The sequence below is a fragment of the Homalodisca vitripennis genome, chromosome 1 (assembly GCF_021130785.1).
Source record: "Homalodisca vitripennis isolate AUS2020 chromosome 1, UT_GWSS_2.1, whole genome shotgun sequence".
NCBI classification, from domain to species: domain Eukaryota; kingdom Metazoa; phylum Arthropoda; class Insecta; order Hemiptera; family Cicadellidae; genus Homalodisca; species Homalodisca vitripennis.
In genome coordinates, this window is record NC_060207.1 from 108,504,918 (window position 1) to 108,528,924 (window position 24,007).

Here is a 24,007-nt window from a genome sequence, read left to right on the forward strand (position 1 = left end):
AAAGATTGTCCACTTGATTATTCCAGGATAAATTTTCATCAAGTATGACACCTAGATGTTTGATTTTGTCAGCTGCTGTCAGGTTGGGCATTTCAGATACTGTAGACTTTTTATTCCCAAATGACATTTGCTTGGTCTTACTTTCATTGAGAACTAAGTAATTTTTCATACAGTAGTCTTGTGTCATATTGAAGGCAATAAAAGTGTTCACTTCTAGTTGATCTACGTTTCTGTTTGCAGTAAGCAGCACAGTGTCATCCGCATACATGACGATCTTACTGTATTCCTCTAGATGTTCTGGAAAATCATTGATAACAGCACAAACAGAATTGGCCCTAGGACAGAGCCCTGGGGAACTCCTCTGTTAGTCGGTACCAATTCAGATCTGACAGTATTTGTAAATCCTCTTGTTGTGTGTTTTAGTTCTACCATTTGGCTTCGTCCTTTTAGATAACTTGCGAACCATTTTAGTGCTGTTCGTTGGATTCCTAAGTTTTGTAGTTTAGCTAGAATAAGATCATGTCCCAGGCAGTCAAAAGCCTTGCTTAGGTCAAGATACAGGCTGGTGATAGTGTTGCCATTTTCTATGTTCTCAATTATATACTCAGCAAGGTCTATCAATGCAGTTGTGGTTGATTTTCCAGTAACGAACCCATGTTGGCTGTCTGTCAATGATTGGTTTTGACTAAGATGTTCCTGGAGTCTTACTTTAACAATCTTCTCAATAAGTTTGGAGACAGATGAGAGCAGTGAGATAGGTCGGTAGTTAGAAATGTTTTGTAGGTCCCCTTGCTTGTGTTTTGGAAATACCTTGGCTATCTTCAACTTGGATGGAAAAGTGCCCTCTGCCATGGACATGTTGACGATCTTCACTAGAGGCGATATTAGCTCGTCTGCACATGTTTTCAGGGTTTTTGAAGAACACTTGGCTATACAATTTTAGAACTGATTTTAAAATGGCACCATGTGGGAGATAATGGATACCGTCTGCTCAATTCCCGTGAGCTAGGGAGAATAACATGATGCAAGAACACATGGCTATACAATTTTAGAACTGATTTCTTCCCAAAAATATAAAGTTAAATGAGATAACCAGTGGAGTGACATGCATTCCTGCGGCTTGAGCTGCTGGGATCCCTGTAGGTTTTGTAAGCCCCTATAACATTGTTATGCTTAATATTGAAAAACACATAAAAGTGCCAAAAATATTCTTCATAATTTATAATAATGTAATCATGATTATAAATATCTATATTTATAATGTGAGGAAATGAACCCAGTATTAGGTACACCACTTGTAGTCTAGGTAAAGGAGCTCCAAGTATTTTCGACATGTTTGTGTACCTAGAGTGTCAGCCCGTAGTCTATGTGTATTACTATACAATAACTGTAGCTATTACATGTATTTAACACTTTCAATGCTGAACCACACCGAGTGAGACCAACTACTCTCAACGTACTTGTGTGCTTTAAGATGTCTGGTCCAATCAACTTATTAAACTACTGAACCTACCTATATTACATGTAGTTAACACTTTCACTGCTGTCTACATAGTTAGTGACAGAGGGGACAAATAATGGATAAGAGCCCAAACTCACAGAGTGCCCAGGCTGACAAATGTGAATGAATGAATATATATATATAAAATATAAATATATATTCATATATATCTTCCAAGTAATTAAAAGTTTATAAAAAACAGAAAAACCAGTATTCATGTTTTAATTTTTGAGTTCCCAGAACCCTTCATAAGAAACACACTGATTTAATGAAAGAAAACAGAATCCAAACCAAGAATTAAAAACATAACCAATAAAGAATTTTAACAAATAGTAGATATCATAAATATCAGACCACCTCCTGACAGGCCTATCATCTCCAGCTATGGATGCCCGACGGAGAGGATATCTGCTTATGTTGACGACATATGCAGCCGTTTGTAAGAACACTTCCTTCTTATATCTAGGACACTGACTTTTTATCTAAATTAGCTCAAATTAATCAATCCTTGACTGAAGACGTCTTATTGTGTACTGTCAATGTAGAATCCTTGTATACAAATATTCATACATGTAATGGTCCAGCACTGCCCAAAATTGCTTTAATTCACGCTCAAACCTACTACTAATTTCATTCTTAAACTTATGACTCTGATTTTAACCCTAAATAATTTTAAATTTCAAAACCAAAATTACCTTCAAACTAAAGGAACTGCTATGGGCACATGGATGGCTCCTTCTGCCAATATTTTTATGTAACTATTCAAAAAAACTTTTTGAACTAGTCAAAATTATAAACCTCTAATTTGGTTCAGGTACATGATGATATTTTTATAATATTGCACCATGGTATCAAAAACTTAACGACTTTCTTTTCAATCTCAATAAATTTAGTATTTTATAATTTACATGGTCTACCTCACCAGATTCAGTAACATTCTTGGACACTGATGTATTTATTGAAAATCATAATTTGAAAACAAAAATTCATATCAAAGACAGCAACAAAATGCAATATTTGAATTTCATCTGCTACCATCCAATTCACATTAAAAAAAAACCTATCCCTAAGAGTCTATTAATAATAGTAAAAAATATTTGTAGCAATCAATCTGTCTTTCATAACTATATAGACCGTCTAATGTACTTTTTGAAAGAGGGTATCTAAAACATCTTGTTCATAAACAAATCAGAACATCTAAAAACAATTCCAGTGCAATTAATACTAATGACCCTAAATTTATTACTATTCAATATTTTCCTGGTCTTCATAAAATCAACAAAATTCTGAAGGTTTCTTTTCCTATTTGTAATCTTCCTCTGAAACTAATTGTCTAATTGCCATTGGACCGGCAACGACAATTAGTACCTCTGAGACAGTTGAAAGAGTGCGCCTTGCAACAGTTCAGAGTCCTAGCCGCTCAATTCAGAAGTGGGCATCTTCTCTCGGACTTCGCCCATCCACAGTGAGGAAGATTTTGGTCACAGTTCTTAAATTTCATCCTTCCAAGCTGGCAGTATGTCATCAATTGAGTCAAGCAGATAAGAGACAACGTGTAAATTTTTGTAACACAATGAGTGAAATTTTGGAAAAAAATGACGAAGCAGTTATCCTTATGAGTGATGAAGCGCATTTCCACTTGGACAGAGCAGTCAATAAACAGAATTTACGATTTTAGTATGCAGAAAATCCTCACAACGTAGCTGAAAGACCTATTCATAGCTTACGTGTGACTGTGTGGTGTGCGGTTAGTGAAAAGGGGATCATTGGTCCTTATATTTTTGAAGACAACGATGGCAGGGCAGTGACAGTGAATGCACAACGGTACCTGGAAATGTTGGAAGAATATCTCTTGCCAGAACTGCGCCGTCAACGTATAGAGATACATAATGTTTGGTTCCAACAAGATGGGGCAACAGCCCATACGGCTCGCATTAGTATGGAATTACTTCGGCGAACATTCCCTACAAGAGTGATCTCACGTTTTGGTGATGTCACTTGGCCATCTCGCTCACCGGATCTTAAAATTCCAGATTTATTTCTGTGGGGATTTCTGAAATCTAGAGTTTACATAAACAAGCCACGAACAATAGAGGAACTTAAAGAAGCTATTCGCCAGGAAATCAACGCCATTCCTAGAGATATGTTAGCAAAATCCGTAGCAAGTTTTAAAGAACGCCTTCAACACTGTATCCAAGCAGAAGGCGGCCACCTTAGAGATGTAATTTTTAAACGCAAATTGTAAGTAATTTTATTCTGAAATTGCATATTGTGTACACTGTTTTTCCACTCATAAATCCACTTTTTTCTTTGAATTGCCTGAGTACTCAGTATTTGAAAAACATGCGTTTCTCGGTAATCACCCTGTACATTTAGTTAACACATTCACTGCTTGTCAATACCGAGAGACAAATTACTCTCAACATACTTGTGTGCTTTAAGATGTCTGGCGCAGTCAACTTGTTACATTACTTTATATAGCTATAAAATACATGTAATTAACACTTTCACTGCCGGTCTATACTGAGCGAGACAAATAACTCTCAACATACTTGTGTGCTTTAAGGTGTTTGTGCACAGTCAATTTATTATACTACTGTAACTAGCTGTAATACATTTAGTCAACACCTTCACTGCTAGTTAATACTGAGTGAGACTAACTACTCTCAACATACTTGTGTGTCTTAAGGTGTCTGGTGCAGTCAACTTGTTACAGTACTGTACATAGTTATAATACATGTAGTTAACACTTTCACTGCTGGTCTATATTGAGGGAGACCAATTACTCTTTAACTACTTGTGTACCTTAAGGTATCTGGCACAGTCAACTAGTTACACTACTGTACCTAGTAATCAACTTGTAACACTATTACGCAATAACTGTCTAACTTTAATATATGGTTATCACCTTCATGGCTGGTCTATACTGAGTTAGACCAATTACTCACAACACTTTAAGGTTTTACTCATTTTCCAAATGGTAACAATATGTATATTGACAAACAGAAAAACCAAATAATGTGTAAAACATAAAACAACTAACAAAATCTACCATAACCACAACAAAATAAAACCAGACATTCAGTAAAGAAAATGGCTTCCATAGAGTATAAAACCTCTTCTGTTATTAAAAATAGTAATGAATAACAAACATAGACGAATTTCAAAGCAGTTGGACGACACTGAAAACCAGCATAAAATAAATAAGGGACAACTTTTATAGCAAATGGCGATTTTCACACAACAGGCAGAGTCCACAAATAAGAACGTCAGCAGTAAAATGGTTTAGGGGATTCGCCAATGATACAGGTTATTTTTAATCTATGATCTAGAAATAATATGTACGTTATTTTTTTTACTAGAAAGAGTTGATTAAGAGAGAAATTTGTTGAATTTTTTGTCAGTTATAACATTAAAAAAAAAAAAACTTTTTGTATTTTTGGTATTATTTTACTACTTATCCAATTTTAATGTTTAGTTGTAAAATTAAAGGTACTAATGAGATCCTTTGGAAATTGATGTATTTTTAAATTCATAGCATCAATGGCAGGATGTGAGCACATGAATGATCTTGTTTTAGCATTGTATTAAAAAGAGCCTGAAAACAAAAGTTTGTAGCAGATAATTTGTTGCAATGCTCAACATACATAATTGTTGTGTAATCAAAAAATTATAATTATGGTGTGGTCTAATATTTAAGTAAAGTTATTATAATGCAAACTAAACATATTTTAAATTTGTTATTTATGATATAATAATTATTTTGTAATAAACAAAAGGTTTAAATTATTTTTCACAGCACAGAACAATCTATAAGAAAAAACCAAGAAGAAGTTTATCAATTTATGATAGAAAATAATGAATCTTTGATTTTGAATAAAAATCAATATTACACTTTAGTAAATTTTCGGCCCGGCATTTTTAACTCGTCAATAAAAAGAAGGTCTGGTATTTTTCAACATACTAAAATAAAAAATTTGTCTAGCAGTATAAGGGTTAAAGCTGTAATCTACAGTTGCTGTCAAAAACTTCCAATAGTAGTTGGACAGGGCATGTATTGTGATTGTTGTTAAAAAAACAATTTACTAAGAAATGAAAACAGTGTGTCCATTTTTTAACTGTAACTGACACCAGAACTATGGTTATTCATATCTAACTCAGTAGTTACATTTTAGACGGTTTTAAATTTCATCTCACTCCATTTCAGGGAACTACTGTTCTTTTAATTTAAAATTAACAATTAAAAAACATGTTTGTATGGATATGTTTTGAGGTGAGGATTTGAAATTAACAGACTTGTTTTTAAAAACTTATAATTTACATAAACAGTTATGAAACAACTCCCTGGGTCTTCATGTAGTCTCTGAGCATGTCTAGAGCAGCTGTTTCCTCACCGTAGTCCTAAAATAATTAGAAAAATTAATTAATTTCTTAACAAGAATGCTTAGTTCTAGACCTAAACTTAATTATGTTTTCAGCTTACTACACATAACATATAATTTATGATAAAACACCTCAAAAACTGACATACAATAAATAAATAGATTAAATGGAGTATCGTAGGAGTCATAAATAACTATAGCTATGTGTTGGATGGGCTCTGTTTGCTTTTTGGCTCTTATGTCAAATTTTAAAGTCTCTTAGTAAAGGTGTCAAATACTTTTGCAAAATCTCATTTTAAGTTGATGCCATCACCTGACTGGTAACCTCTTTCTAGTCTTTAATGTACAGGGTTTATCTGCACACTCTTTTATAATTTAAGATACGTCGGGCCAAGTAATGTTACTATTATGAGAGATGTGAATAATCTAATGAATTAGAATAAACAATAATAGTTTAAGTTACAAAACATGATTCCAAATATAAAGCAGTTTAGAGCTAAAATAAAATAAGTTAATAAACAGATACTAAATGGCAGGCATATTTAATTTCACATTAATAATATCTTCTATATCCCAAAAATATCATGCTATTATATGAGACACCTTTCACATACACAACTACATTATAAATAACACGAACACATATTTCATTTTTTTATGAATTGATTAAGATATAAATCAATAACCTATACCAGAACCGCAATACATTATAAAAAGTTAACAGCTAGCTCATTATAAGAATAATTCACAGATAAAAATTATCAATTGAAGTTCTTAAAGGTCTTACTGAAGATTACAAAGCAACAGCACACTCAACATTCAATATTATTTTCCGACCCACAGATTCTTGGTAAGTCCCAAGCAGGTTTACAGGAGCTGCTGTTTGGAAAACAATAAAAAGGTGATAACTACAAGCAAAATCAGACACCAAAACTTATTTATATCCAAGTTACTTTCAGTTAGAACATGTCATGAAGGAAATGACACAAATTTTTCACTATATGAGATTATTAGCATGTTTTAACACTAATTTAAAACATACAAATCAAATCATTTCCAAAAATAAAATTGCTCCAAAAAATCTTAAGAGCGTGAAGAGGTGACTGCAATGAAATGAATTTAAGTGCTACTCCATAAGAATATCCTTAAAAAATGTATACATTTTGAAATTACAAAAATGTGAAACATCTGTTCTGATTAACCAATAACATTTATGAAATAACTAAAAAGAGTTTGAATATGTATTTAATTATATTTTTAAAACAAGATATCCACATAATTCTATAACTAAAAAAGGAATTTAACATATAACACAATAAAGTTAAAGGAGCTGGCACATAGATCCTTCAATGCCCTACCCAGTCATTTATTTGTCTTTGTGTGATAACAAATGGAGCAGCACGGACGGCTTGTGACAATATGTTGCTAGATAGGCCAGATGCATCCTTTTACTCTAGATACACCCACTGTGATCTGCAGATGACACAGAATGTTTGGCAGACAACAGCTATATTATTCAACTGTAGAGATAATTACGCCTCAGGATTTCTTTAATTTTATGATATCTTTTAAGAGGATGAAGTGTTAGTCAGTCATGGCTTGTAACTGGCCAAATGTCCTTTTGTAACAATAATTTCACTTTCTTTTAACCTATTACTTGTAAGGTTGTTGGAAACCAATCCATTAAATACTAATCGTAGGTTTTAAATTAAGAGAAACTGCTATGAAAGAAAATTGTGTATGTTGATCAGTTAGGAAGACTTTATGATGATTTAAAAAAATGTTGGAATAAGAATATATCCACCAGCGTATTTGGTACTATGAGGTTCATCAATAGGGGCACAAGGCCTACAAGTTTAAAAAGTCTTCTGAAATGTTTTAAATAATCACTCACAAGATTGAGAAAAGGTACTCTGCACATTCCTCCATTTTCAAATTGATTTCAATGATCCCAGTACCTTCTTCCGTTTCCCTCTTCCTTCAGTATGGTGGTAAAACTATTAATTTTTTGTCCAAGGAGAATGAGAACTCGAATTTGATCAAATCAATAAAACAAACATAACAACGATACTGCACATAATATATCTAACTGCCATGACAGGCAAATCATAATTAGCAGGATTTACAGAAGGAAAGAATCTGTGAGCCAGATACTTGAAATTAAAATGTCCACCAATACAGATCTTCTTAATGCTTATGAAAAACTGATTCACTACATAAGTGTAACCAAAAGACCAGATCAAAGTATAGTTGCACACAGTATGAAATTAAAAAACCAGATTGTTGCTTTACGTGAAAATGTTGATGTTAAGATGAAAAGGTTTTTATGGATGTCCAAGAAATCATCTTTTACTATTTGGAAATTATGTGTGTACATTATATATAAAGGTACATAAAAAAAGAATTCCGAGTGAAATGTCCAAGTTTGCCTTGCAAGAAAGCCTTCTTCCATAACAAAACCATCCAATACAATCCTCTAGAGCTGTGACCACAAAATTGAAGATAGCAGAGTTTTAACATGATCCAAATGGCCTAGATTTAGTTATCCGTTATTCATCATCATGACATAAGGAAAGAATTTATTAACATGTTAGAAACTAAATTTTTTTGTTTTATTCAATTACATGATAATTAAACGAGTACTAAGCACAAACTAACATGGCTGCAAGTTCATTTCAGTTCCACCAAGGGATGCTATAACTGATATGCACCAGTAACTGTCACTCATGGAAAAACCATGTCCTTGTATCTACTCCAGATCTCAGACTCCATGAATGAGAGTTGACTATGGTTCACAATTTCGCTTTAGGAACTTAAAGATAAAGGATCAAAAGGAGAGAAATTCTCAGACAGCATAAACCAACAAAAACCTACCTTAATGACAACACAGGAGCAGCCAACAACTTTCCTCGCCTTTCCTGTGTTATCAATCTTACAGAGTCCTGCCCATTCTCCCAGTTTCTTGTTGTTATCCACTCGAATCAGTGGGATCTGGTGTTCATTGCAGAGTGCTTGCACCAGCTTCTTGTACATCGGCTCATCACAGTTCTCGGCCAGGACACACAACAACGCCTGTCTCCTGCATTACACAGAAAATACTTTTCCATTCATATATAGAAACTGACTACAAACTGCTAGTCCTTAAGCCTTTGAGTGCCACGAGCCGATGAGATTAGCCTGCGAGTAATTACAAAAAGTGCCGAGGGCCAACTAGATTGGCTTTTTGAATATTTATTGTTCTGTTGTCAAATTTTTACATTTGGCATTATGACTAGTTTAATTTTACTCAAAAGAAATCAAATAAAAGTAATTACCTACTTTGGTTTGATTTGTTACAGCTGATAAAAGCTAGTTGCCATAAATGAGAAACAACTTTTATGCGAGTGCAGCTTTTTAACATTTTGCACTAATATATAAGAAATGCAAAAAACAGTATTAAGATAGTTACTTTTTTGAAACTTAGTAAATTTATACAAAGGAAACAATACAAAAGATGCATACTAATCAATCAAGATCAAAAAAGTACAATCTTTCTTTATCAAAATATAAAAAATTATGTTCTATAGTTTTTAATTTAAAAATTTCAACATATTTTATCATTCAAGTGAATATTATAAGTTATAGTCTACTTTTTATCCAACAAAGGAAAAAAAAAATCATCCTATTATGTTTATTTTTTTAAAGGTGTCAATTGGTTCAAGGAGCACTACACAAATATCAAATATAAAAAAAATAATAACTCTGTTATACAGATACTTAATTTTTTGAAACTTGGTATGTTTGTTTGTATGAACATAAGGAACAATAAAAAATATTTATATAAATAAATTAAGATCATAGAATTAGTTTTTGTATTTCAAAACTTTAAAATGTAAAATTACAGTAGAGTCCCGTTAATCCGACCTAATTGGGACCGAGCCCTATTCGGATTAGCCAGAATTACAGAAAAATACGGTTTTAAACTTGAGAATGGGTCTATTTTGTTATAGAATTATCAACAATGTTTGATAAAACATGTTTTCTGACTGTTGCATTGTATTTCTTGACAAATAAACGTGTTTGCGAATACTAAGCACATTTACCGTATTTAGTGTGAGAGTTCTATTGTTAAGCAAAGTGAACGTACTGGATATTGTACGGGTCCACGCGCTACGGGTCAGACTGTACTCCCCCTCCCATGGCGCGGCGTGCCAAAAATACACACACTGACTCATAGAATAGCCGCACATTGCGCTGTAGTCTGCAGTGTGTCATCTGTCATCTCAGTGCAAACATCGATTCCACTGTTGTGATTATTTACTAAAAGTGTGAGAGCTGATTGTTATGGCGAGTAAGCGAAAGCATACTACCGTCACTCTTAAAGACAAGCTAGACGCCCTACAGCGTTTAGATAAGGGTGAAAGTGTGACTAAATTGGCAACAGAGTTTAATGTTGGCAAATCTACAATTTGTGATTGGAGGAAAAATCGTGCAAAGCTTGAACAATATTGTGCTACTTCTTTTGGCCAGACTCTTGAAAACAGACAAACAGTGAAGCAATTCCAGTATGATAAAGTGGATGAAGCGCTTTTTGTTTGGTTTTCCCAGGAAAGGGAGAGAGGAACTCCTTTAAGTGGGTCTATTGTTTAAGAAAAGGCAATTCAATTGAATGAATTAATGAACAGCGGTGAATGTTTTCATGCTAGTACTGGGTGGCTAGACCGATGGAAGAAGCGCCATGGAATACGACAGTTGACAATTACAGGAGAACAACTTTCATCTGACCACGATGCAGCAAGGGAATACGTGAGTACATTTGAAACTTTGATATTGGATGGAAATTATTCTCCACAGCAAATTTATAATGCTGATGAAACCGGTCTCAACTTTAGAGCACTGCCTACAAAGAGTTTGGCGTCTAAAGAAGAAATCCATGCTCCTGGTTTTAAAATGAGCAAAGATCGAGTAACAATAATGGCATGTTCTAATGCTGCTGGTAATCAAAAGCTTCCACTAATGTTGATAGGGAAATCTGCTAGACCTAGAGCTTTCAAAAATGTCATAATGAACTCATTGCCAGTTTATTACAGGAACCAGAAAAAAGCGTGGATGAACGGACAGTTGTTTAAACAATGGTTTCATGACGAGTTTGTACCCCGTGTCCAACAATATTCAGTAATGACAATGATTTACCCCCACGTGCTATTCTCTTGATTGACAATGCGCCATCGCACCCAAATACCGAAGAACTTTCTAGTGGTGAAATTAAAGTATCATTTTTACCTCCAAATGTTACAGCCTTATTGCAGCCAATGGATCAAGGTGTGCTGCAATCACTTAAACTTAAATACCGCAAGCAGTTTTTGCGAACCCTGATTGAAGATGAAACAGTCTCTTTGGTTAAAAAAAAAACAAACTAACATCAAGGATGTTGTGTATTGGATTGCTGATTCTTGGGAGAACATTACAGACCAAACTTTGAGGAAGTCTTGGCCAAAACTATGGCCTACCCTTGCGTTCTAAGACAACCAAGCAGACAACGAAAGAGAAAATGTGTTACGGCTAGTTCAAGCAATTCCTGGTTGCGAGAAAGCAGATGAAACAGACGTCAATGAATGGATGGTAGCAGATGGTGCGTGCTCCGAATTCCTAACTGATCACGACATAGTTGCGGCAGTCACTCAAGAATCAATCGAGTGTGAGGAGGAAGGAAGTGACGACGAGAACCTGGGTGATAAAGGAGAGTTGGTGCCACACGCAGACGGTGCAGCAGCGCTTAACCTTGCAGTACGATACTTAGAGCAACAGGCTACTGCTACACCTGCCGATATCATGTTTATGACATGATGGCGAAACTACACGTCACCCAATAGGCTCTCTTCAATGCGACAGAAGACAATAACTGAATTTATGTCTTTTAACAATTAATATTGTACTCAATAATAATATCAGTACTGTACGTCCAATTTTTGTTTGATTTCACTTCTTAATACAGTAATTTAACTCATACTTAACCTATAAGTTTCAATTTGGTACTGTATTTAACTTCATTATTTATGTACTGTACCGTACACAATTTGTCTTAATAAAATACTGTATGTTTATTTAATTAAAGTTTTCTTTGTTTATGTACGAAATGATGCACCCATTTTCATTTGTTAAGTAATTAGTTCCTATAACTGTTCATTATAGTTATAAATAATTCCTCCTGGACCTGTTCGGATTACACGTGTTCGGATTAGCGGGACTCCACTGTATATTTTTGTTGTATTATTTTTTTCTATTTACAATGTCATATGTTTTACCATTCAAATAATTAATATAAGTAAATATTAATTATATTCAAATAATATAAGTTAAAGCATATCTTTCCCCCTACATAATAAAACAAAAACCATCTCCTATGTTTATTTTTGAAAAAGTTATGATTTATTTGGCAAAACACAACACAAATATCAGAGTGTTGGCACTAAGAGATGTGGCCTGTGATAAATGCCCTCAAAAGTGCTTGGCACTCAAAGAGTTGTCGTATTTTTAAAATCTATTGTCATCGCAATATTTGTTTGATAATTACTTTATACAGATATTAAAATATGCTATCTAATGCCAAATAATTTTAGCACTTTATAATTACTTTTAATTCCTTAAATATTATTTTTCAGCGAACTGATTATATAAAATAGACCAATCTTAGAAAAGATCTTGTATATGTACATTATTTGCTATAGTAAGTTTTTTTTTAATAATGTTCTAACAATTATATATATTAATAATTTGTACAATAAAAACAAATATATAGTTATAAAAACATAATAATTAATAAATAATAATGATAAATTAATATATTAACTTAGAATATTTAATTTAGCAACTACAAACCAAATAAATATAAGTAAAAAAATCAATGCTTTGAAAAACCTACACCTAGTTTAAAATAAAATCAACATACTTGTCTAGAACTTTAGTGGCCTCATGGAGACCATGAGAAATGCCATCATGGATGAGAGCGGTTTTGAGCACCTCTTGCAGGGCTGAGTTGATGTCAGTTGGACCCCCAGAGGGTTGGGCTACAACATCTCTGAAACAACAACCAAATTATTAATTTAAAAACTTTAACAGTGAGTAGATTGATTTTAACCTCTCACTGCCAACGTCTTATTTCCACCAAAATAATTATAAAATATGTTAAAATTCACATTAGAAGTTATGTGTGTATCGTATTCAAAATTAAATACTTTATACGGATAATTCTTGTGTAGAAAGAAAAGACAGGCACATGCACACACACAGTGCAAATACAGAATGAGAGAGCACATTAAGTACTACCCTCTTTCACATATGCTCTAAATGTTTGGAATTCTTGTCTTGTAAAAACACTAATAATTTGAAGAAAAAAAAAAAAATCTAATTCTTTTAGTGTTCTGTAAAGTATAGCATAATTATAGTTATCAATTACTGGCTCCTTAAGTATTTTGTGTTTGCCCTTAACCCATTCACCTACTAATATCTTAGCACACAGTAGGGCCAAGGAATTCCATTATTTTTGCCTATTATTTAGGTGTGCAGATATTTAGCTGTAACTTTCTAGTAAATCATTGTTTTCAAAAAAGATTTTGTACGAGTGTTTTTCTTGAGCTTACCTACCATTTAAAACTCCCTGTATCATAAAAAAAATATGAATGAAGGTATTACGAGATATTACCTATACTATACCAGTAATAACATTAATTTATTCATCAAAAAAATTTTATGTCGGCCACCACCAATATTTTATTCCCAAAATTAAGAAAACATGCAATGAAATTATTATTGTATAGCCTACCTTATTTGTCCTTAGAAGTCACACACCAAAAGAGTTTTGAATATTTCATAGTATATTTACACATAATTATATCGTTTTTATATTATATACCATATTTACACACACACACATACACATTATATAGAACTCTCACACCTTAGTACTCGTAGTTCACAACAGTGCATGCCTCTAAGCATACGTCCATGTGAAGCAGCACTGAACATGTTCAAACTGTTTCCGTGTCACATGATCCCATTCCACCTCTGATTCATCACTACTGATACTGAATTCTTCATTACAATAATTAGAATCGTTCATAAAACAATTTATTTCACTGTCACGTAACCTATTACCAGCCATGTTTACGGGCACTACAACAACAGGTATCATATGGAGTAAATTCATCTGTTATTCTTTGCTTACGTCAGTTTAGCCTACTAATGAAAAACAATATTGTTCTAAACAAACAAGTAACCATAGAAACGAAACATAGTTTGATTAGTGCAGCTATCTGTCGAGTTTAAAGTGAACTATTACTGCCGCGGAAGCGCTCCGTCGAAGTATGGCAGGGCTCGCGCCGGAAGGGCTTCGTCGAAGTAGGTGAATGGGTTAAGATAGTGCAAGAATAGAATTAATCTATCATAACACAACTACAAAGTAAATAAACACACAATAGGCTGTGGTTCAAGTAACAATGTGTTCGTTATATTATAGTCCTGGACTACGAAATAACATGACGTAAGGCACCTCATATACGTTAGACTATTAGGTTTGAAAAGTTTGAATCGTCTGACCAGTCATCACATGTGCAGGTTGTCATTCAAATGAATAGTTGATTGGAGAACTGATGGGATTTCCACCAATTGTCTGCTGTTCTAACAAAGAAAGCTGACATGTGTGATAGTTTCGGGTGGCTACACCATTTAGCTGAGTTTACACTGGCAAGAAAATTGCGAGCCGAGGATTTGCACTACTACTGTCTCATAATGTGAACAAGATAAGTATTTTCTATTGTCACATAATTTGAACAAGATAAGTGATTTCACTTACGAGAACTCTCGTAAGTATTTGCTACACCTACAACGCTTGTGGCAGAAGTCAATTAAGTCTGTTCACATGTCTCCGCTGTTTATAGTTGAAATTTTACTGGTAAGTTCTCAATTACAGGGGCTGCAGTATATTAGGCATCCAACACTGAAATGATAGATTATATCGAATCATCGATATTCATGAGTAAGGAATCCTTCACTACAACTACTAAAACCAAATTACTTTATATTTTAATTACATTGCATTTAAAATTACAGTGTAAAAAGTAATAATGTAATGGTGAATAAAAAAACCATCTAGGATATTTGTATTTATAAAATTTATGAAACAGAATGTATTATATTATATATTCAATGTTCCAAGGCTATATTTCAATGTTTCGGTTCCATATTTAGGCCTAGTATGTTTTGTTTATGACATTAGCCTTTTGAGCCATCGGTCCATCAAATTTGATAATGACTGAAGTATAATAAGCATCTTACACTCAAGTGATCGAAAATATTGAATCAATTAAAACGATTTAACCCTCCGAGTGGTGAAAGACGCTGCAGTGTCTATTAAATCTCGTTCGTGAGTAGAGAGATGCTCTAGCGTCTATTAACGTAAGCCTCTTTTGTTCCGGTATTTCCGATGTTATTCCGTGACTTAAAACGCTATATATTAGGTATGGTTAGAAAGACCAGATTCCAAACTTTAATTTGATTTAGTATTTAGATATACTACCAATAGTGGAACCCTTACAACCAGTTCATCCACCTACTGTACTACCTCCTGGACCAAGTGGAGATCTTCCTCACCGGATTGCTCATTTACCAAGCCATAGTAAAAGACTTTGTGCAGAGTGTGGACACACAAAAAAAAAGGCGCAAAAGTCACTTCTGGTGCCCAGCTTGTAATTTTGGGGTTCATAGAGAGTGTTTCTCTTACTTGGAACATTACTCTATAGGCCACTCCAACCAGGAAGAAAGAGGAAGAATGAGGTTGGCTCTGATACTGACTAAAATGCAGTAAATTCATGTGTACATAAACGTTTTGATCAGCAATTAGTGTGATTTTTTTAGGAATAATACATATAAACTATATATATTTTAGTTCAGAATTAAATTTTAAAACAAAATGGCTATTTTGGATTTGTGTTAAAAAATTAAATTAAGTAACATTTACTCAGCCTAACATAAAACAAAAAAATTTAATTTTTATTTTTGGAATTTAACCTATTGGTTTTTTTACACCTATCCAAGGTAAGTGTTCCATATTATTACCATTCTATTCTGTGAGTTATTTAGTTTAACTTGATATATCATACTTATATAATTTACAGTATTTTATATGAATTTCCTTTTACGAACATAAAAAAATCAGTAAAAATGTCTCGCCAATTGGAGAAGAAAGTACCGCCACTCGAAGGGTTAAATGCTGTCAGACATGTTTAGTAATTGTAACGGCCCAAACTTAGTAGTGTTATGAAAGATACATTATTTTGTATAATCTAAAATGCCTATATTTCTTTAACATAAAATTATAGCCTCACTATTATACAATCTTATATTATGTTACAATAGAATCGGAGGCTACTGAGGGTAAGCTAACATTACAAGATGTTTTTAAAGCTATACAGGATTTAACTAATGAACATAAAAACTCAATTAAAGAGTTTAATAGGTCTTGTGAGGCCTTGAACGATAATTTGGAAGAAAATACTAAAACCCTAAAAGAGTAAACTGAGAAAATGAAACAGTATTTGGAAAGAATTGATAGCCTAACTGCTGAAAATAAGTTTTTGAAGGAAAGAGTACACACTTTGGAAATTAGGCTTGATGAGGCAGATCAATATTCTCGCAGGAATTGCGTAGAAATACAAGGCGTCCCAGTACAAAATAATGACACCATCCAGACTGTCAAGGATGTAGGCAAGGCCTTAGGTGTAGATATTGAAGATAAGATGATAGATGCCTGCCATACCCTGGGTAAAAAGGTTAATACAAAGGACACTCCAGGCATAATTGTAAAATTTGTCAGGAGAGTAGATGCAGAGGCCCTGCTGACAAAGAGACGAGAGAAAAGAGACTTCTCCACCAGACACCTGAACTTGGCATCGGATAACCCTATTTACGTGAATGAATCATTGTCTCCGACGAGGAGGAGGTTGCTGGGCATGGCGAGGCAAGTGCGGAGGGAACAAGGTTACAAGTGGCTTTGGTTGCAAGGAGGCAAGTTCTTTCTCAGAAAAGAAGATAATGGACCTGTAACTGTTGTTCAATGCCAGGCTGACCTTGACAAAATGTAATTATTGCTGTACTAAAAGTATGGTACTTTGGGATTATACCGACCACACCAGTATGAAGAACACAAAAATATAAATTTATAGAAACAAACATGATAGAACGTAGAACGGAAAAAACAACTCTTTAATTACACACATTTCCAGGTATTGTAATCGGTATTGTTGTCGCTGTTATCTTATCTTTCTCGAGAATCCCGATTACGGCAGGCCGCACGGCATCACATGATTATTTAAGTTTTTTTGCACGGTACATAATTGCCTTTCCATTACAATTCAATTTATATTTCTGGTCAGCCCCTCTAGAATTTGATATTTTACTGATAGGCACTATCTCGAGGGATGTTTTTCTTTGGCCGGAGAAACTCGCATTTTGGGTGGCGGAGTGTGATCAAGAATAAAAACAAGTTTTTAGTGTTTTTTTCAATAAAGAGTTTAGTATTTGTTTGGTAATTTTTGTTTTTGTTGAATTTTTGTGTTTGGAGAAATGTAGGGGTAAAACACGGAAGTACGCACCAGCTGAACGGGCGGCGAGACTGCAATCATGTTATCTACTAGACCGCTCGACTTTGACCTCTGTCTGAGGATGGGGAGGGGTTTGCGATAAGACAATTCCTGTTTTATATTGACGAAATATTGTTCTACGTTAATCTAGTAATCAGTAGAAGCAAAATGTCAAATAACGATTATGTCTGGGTGTGGTCGGTATAATCCCAAAGTACCAAAAGTATTGTATATAGTTATAGTGTTGTATATATAGTTAGTTATAAGTGTTATATGTATCTAATAATCTATTTGATATACTTTGATTGGCAAAAGTAACGCCTAATGGAATACATTGAAGGTATTGAAGTCTTAAACCAAAGTGCAGGTCTAGTCATTGTCCATCAAAACATTAGAAGTATGAGAGCTAATTTTGATTTGTTTCTAGTGAACTTATCCGTACTAAAGTGGCTACCTAAAATAATAATTTTATCGGAAATTTGGATTAATGCTAATGAAATACCATTCTATAAAATTCCAAATTATATTTTACATGCTAAAACAAATGAAGATTATAGGGCTGGCGGTATTGCAGTTTTTGTACATAGTAGCATCACTGATTTTGAATGATTAAAAATTGTTACGAGAATAAATTACTCAGACCTGCTGTTACTGAAACAACAGTATCCCGGTAATAGATTACCTCTGAATTACCTGTTACTAACATTACTGCAGATCTGTAATGGCAGCAAGTGCAGTGGTTATGCACATATTTTATTCGTGTTTATCTTTCAAAATAGTACAAAGTAAGTAAATGTTATACTGTTTTGTTTAGTATACCGGGTAGGGTACGATAAGCGGACACAGTTTTTTATATCGAAGAATGTAACCATTAATACCTAATATTCACATCTCAAATCCTAGACTATCAATCGATATAAAAGTATCCATAGTTCTCAATAACAATTATGTTTTATATTAAAATATGAATTTAATATTTACAGTTATTAAACAAATTATTATAACCAAAATTAGGAAAACTGAAAACGACCATATTTTCTCCTCTCGCAGTTACAGTTGTTTCTTTCCAACAATTTCACAATGGGTTTTTCCATACGAGTTCAACATGTTGAAGCCACGAAAAACATGTCTTATCATCTTTCAAAGCAATGTCAGTTTTCTAAAATTGACTGCCATTTTTAATACCCAAATGTTACTTATGTAAAATTGAAGTAGTGAAATTGAACATAAAATATTGAAATAGAAATAATACCTTACGTGGATTATTTGAAAGTGGTTACAGCTGTTGATATAGATTATTTAAGTAAATTGTTCAAAATAATTAATCAGTATCGATTGATTATATCAATGGTTCTGATTAAGTAATATCGTTTGCCAATTTCAATATAAAAGACTGGGTCCGCTTATCGTACCCTACCCATTATATTTTATAAATACATAAGCCTATTCTAAATTGTTTTTATTGGGAGACTTTAATAATCGATTGTTGTTGCCTACACTTATTATTCGATTGCTGTTATAGAACAATTCGATATATTATCCCACTTCGATGTATGTAAACATCATGCACAATAAGAGATATAATAAATTATCTTACCAAGAAGAATCTCATACATAAATTTTACAATAACAAAACCTACTATAGCCTAGAGTTAGATATCAAAGAAACCTTACATTATTTATAACTTGCCCAACTTGATATCAATAAGTAACCGCTTTTGTGAAAGGAAAGTATTCTCCCCATGTGTTACCAGGAGCCAAAATGTTGAAACCACTTAAAAAAATCTGGTAAATCTTAAGCTCAGCGACTACCGCTCCGATCGCCGTAATTTTTTGCATTCTAACACAGGTTAACGTAATTTCACCGAAAAAAATAGTCCCGATTATCGCCGTAGCCGTTTACTCCCCCCCCCCAAAAAAAATGTTTGGAAAAAATAAAATTAAAAAAACCTGACTGACAGTGCATTTATTCGTTTTTTTTTGGTGTTATTAGTTCGTAGGGCACGTAATTTCACCGAAAAAAGTAGTTCCGATTATCGCCGTAGCCGTTTACTCCCCCCCCAAAAAAATTTTGGAAAAAAATAAAATTTGAAAAACCTGACTGACAATGCATTTATTCGTTTTTTTGGTGTTATTAGTTCGTAGGGTAGTAGTCCATGTACTAATTCTAGTATAAACTCGTCTTATCTTATCAGTAATAAACGCGCGCCGCTTATCTTTTGCCTGTAATGAAACCTGCGTAAGGGTACGTCCAAGATGCACGCTGATAAAAGCAGGTAAACAGAGTCAGATTTCTCGGCGCCGACTGTCTGACTCTGAGCGGTAGGCTGATGTGGCCATTATGTAAACAGGTTGTCAGCGAAGAAAGAGCTGCCACCAAAAAGATGGAACTTACAAGTGAACAGGCTGCAGCTTTATTGAAGCAACCCTTATGTGGGCACCAGCAAATGAAACTACCTATATCGACCATGGCCTATAAAACACGTTTTAGAACATTGTGAGAAAGTATGTGCCAGTTCTTGGTACCGTTTATTATAATTCGTGATTCTCTTTAAAACAACCTTAATGTCTTTAAATCTGCCGCCAACAGGCATCAACGATGTTCCTATTGGAATGTTCTTTAAGTCGCTTATCCCATATCGGAGGATTAAGTTGCACTTTTGATACTAAATCGTCGATATCCATCGTAAAAAAAAAAACAAACAACACTCAATACACACACGAAAATCACTTTCCGACTAGCAGGTCGTCTGAAACCAGAATGAACAAATCATTCCGGTAAAAATCGGAGTCAGACTACCAGTGCGCAGAGAGTCAGCGCGCAGGTGCAGTGTGGCCACTCCTGCTTAACAACGTGGAATTTTACGCACGCCGACTCGGAGCTAACCGGCGCCGATCGCCTGACTCAGAAAACCAGCGTGCATCTTGGACGTACCCTTAGTTCTGTCTGAGTGTTGTGTGTGTAAGCAGTCATGCGTGATCTGGGCTTGGACTTTGCAAGCTCGAGTTATTTTTTTTTTCTAAAAGAGCAAGCAGCGCGAAGCGCTGCGCAGCGGGCAAGCATCGCGTGATCTGAATTTTGAATAGGCAAGCTAGGGTCTTTTTAGCGTGTGACAAGAACCATCGCAAGCCATGTCAATAACTTCACTAATTATTCCTTGTCCATGTGGGTTTGTTTGTGTACGTCTAGCGGTCAATCGAAGCCGTCCTATAGGTCACGTGACCCGTCCGGCCAATCGGAAACCTTCCTGTTTGTCACGTGGCTACTGTCAATTCATCATGAAACGTCCATGGTCGGCCATTGTTTTTAGTTTGATAGTCGAAAATCTTGTTATTTATGTGTTTTGTATTGCCAACATTGTACTGCCGTAAAACTGGTTTTTATATGTTAGCGATAATCGGGACTCTTTTTATCGGTGAAATTACGTTAACCTGTGTTAGTACGAAAAACCTTACGGTGATCGGAGCGGTAGTCGCTGATCTTAATATTTACCAAAATCTTGTCACTTGTGAGAAATACGTTACATATTTTCCTCATATTCATTGCCATTTTCAAAGTCTCAAAATAGCCTATTAGTTACTCCTTGTTGTTTGTTTTTTACATAAAAATTACTGTAACTAATAAGTTGAAATCATATGGCAAGTTAAATAAATTGTAATATCGAATTATCCTTTGGAGAAAAAACAATCTACATTCAATAATAGTAATTGAATAGTGTTGGCATCTTATTGAAGTCTACCCTTTTTTATTCACCATATCATTACTTTTTATACTGTAATTTGAAATACATTGTAGCCTAATTTGGTATAATTAGTTGTAGGGAAGATTCTTTACTCATGAAAATTGATGATTCAATATTATTGATCACTCAACTGTTGAATGCTTACTATCCTAAAGCCAGAATAAGCAATAAACAAAAGATTTCCGAAATGCAAAACGCCTGTTTTTTAAGGTAAATAGCCTAGAAAAACCCTTTCTGCTTTGCAAACAACAGTGGGTTTGTAATGTGATCTCGTATTTTGCCACCATGTCATTTTTGCCAAGATCTTTTAGTGTACATTTCTAACTAATCTATGGGCTACCTCAAAATAGCAAACTACCAAAATTTAGTACGAAGATCAAATTTAGCTTAATAAACCTGTTTAAAAATACGCAAAACAATATATAAAAAGTAAAAAATTTAATTTTAACTAATAGATGTACCAGATACTTATAATTGTAAGGTTAACTGTGTGTGTACTCACCCTTCGGTATCAGACATTGTTTGATTAAAGCCTGAAACAAATAGAAAAACTTGAAATCACCTTAAAACTTATTGTAAGAATAAGAAATCAGTAGTATATCTAAGGATTAATTCACTGTAAACAGATAATTTTTCAATAAACCAATACTTACGAAAGACACAACACACTTCCAATGAACGACGGAAGAAAGAAATATTTTCGACCTGAGGTTTTGGATTTTGGGCATGAACAGGAAGTTGAATTTTCCAGTGTCAAGTGTGTACCCTTTGGGGTTTGAAATATCTGGATAACTTTAAAATATTAGCACATGTATAATAGTACATATTATTTAATATAAAACTAGTTACTAAACATGTCGATCTATGATTTTTTTTTAACGATTTAGAACATTTGAAATATAGTAGTACTTTGTAAAACATTGTTGTGATGATGTAAGTAATGTTATAAATAAATACATTATAATTAATTAAAAAGCTTGTAATTATTTATATTTATATTCTATTGTAGAAAGTTTTTATTTTAAACTAGTATTAATTTCAATTAGAACCAATTTGGTATTAATTAATATCCCTAGTATGTAATATCTGGAATAAATAGTTGCTAGTAATATATCAATTGGTTATTGACCCTTTTTCACTTTTTTCGAAGAGAGTTCTAATAGTTGTGCTATAACCAGGGTTATATTCAAAAATTTTAATCAGTGATGTTCATATACTCGTTCATAACAATGCAGTAGTATAATAACTAGTGCTTAGTTGTAGCAGTTTACTTGACGCTATAAAAAAGGTCCGTTTCTATTTACCCTAATGTGGTACAGAGAAGGCCAAGTAAAGAAGTAATTTTAGTCACTAGTTTAATTTCAAGCTTTTATTTAGTAGTTTTTCCTAGAAGTAAGCAAGTTTGTCGAACCATAAAAAAATGAAACGACACATTTTAAATAATAAAACTGAATAAAATTTGGATATTGTATCAACAAGAAAATTGAAATGGTGTTTTCAGTGAAACAGATGTTGAAAAACTGTTTATTACATTTTATAGACAGTTTTAAGAGACCATTGCAATGGATCATTCACTTTAATTTACAAAACTATATCATTTTCCAATAAGCCAAAATGTTTTAAGCATAAAACTAGTAGTAACATACAAGAACTTCTGTACTTTACAGAACCACCACAATTGAATAATGACTATAAATAAAGAAGTTTGTATATACAACTTAATGACAGAGTAAAATCCAACCATGTAAAGGGCTCTACTGTTGCCGGTGGCAACCCCTTGAGGGCAACCTGAAAAATTATCATACATTACGAGATATTTGAATTATAAAAAATCTTAAATTATTACCTTTGTGATCTAACCATGAGGTGGGTGAATTGAAATTCCATGGAAATATAATATTGGATAGCTAAGAAACTTCTACATTCTACATTATGAAATAACAATTTTACTGAAAACTATACTTTATTTAAATAAGTAGGCTTCTTCCAGCAGCTTAGCTTCTTGTTGCTAAGCGCTAATCTTGGGAACGGCTTGGTCAATTTGGCTAATTCCTTTTGTAAAATATTAATTTAAATCTGAGAAAGGTTTATATGACAAAAAATTAGAAAAGTTACCTGGATACATTGGCATTCAAAACACATTGCAATATTTATGTTTCATAATCCAAATTCACCTAATTCTAAAAAGTTGTTGACTTTTTCAGCTAATGTTTGACAAATTGGCTGAAACATCTATTTACATTTATTTATATTGTACTAGTGCTCATACAGGTCCAAAGCTTAACTACTAGTTCATTATAAAACACAACAAAAGACATGTTAAAGCATCCTCAACTCTGCTGACGATATGTTGCCTCATTCCACGTTTTTCGTGTCAAAATAGCAGGTAGTAGCTCAAGCGCCTTGTGAATGAACCAAGAAACCCTTTTTACAAACTAGGATTTAAATTAACAAGGTTCAAATAAAACAAACTCTGGAGAAATGACCAGTTTTTGAGCAATCTTTACAGATATCATCTTTTGCAGAACAGTCACTTTTTGAAGTGTGCCTTGCTCCTCCACAAAAGTAACACTTCTGTCGGGATCTGTGTGCTGATACAACAGCAATAGTTTAATATTGTCTTTTTTTAGTTCCTAGTTTTACTCTTTCAATCTTTTAAAGTTCTATCAGCATTTTGACAGTATGACTGAGGTACACATGAAGTCATGGAATAAGCGTCTGCATATTTCTAAGTTGACTCTAAGGAACGAGCTATTTCTTTGGCTG

General features: G+C 33.7%; 1 protein-coding gene across 1 annotated transcript; it reads right to left on the reverse strand.

The window, feature by feature from the left end:
- Positions 1 to 5,797: 5,797 nt before the first annotated feature.
- On the reverse strand, positions 5,798 to 22,018 carry LOC124369029 (40S ribosomal protein S12). Its single transcript, XM_046826707.1, has 5 exons — positions 21,895 to 22,018; positions 21,744 to 21,774; positions 12,812 to 12,940; positions 8,758 to 8,962; positions 5,798 to 5,902 (listed from the first exon to the last, which is right to left on the reverse strand). Exons 2-5 carry the CDS (start codon positions 21,758 to 21,760, stop codon positions 5,831 to 5,833), a joined length of 423 nt encoding a protein of 140 aa, XP_046682663.1. The 5' UTR covers positions 21,761 to 21,774; positions 21,895 to 22,018; the 3' UTR covers positions 5,798 to 5,830.
- Between the last annotated feature and the right edge of the window lie 1,989 nt (positions 22,019 to 24,007).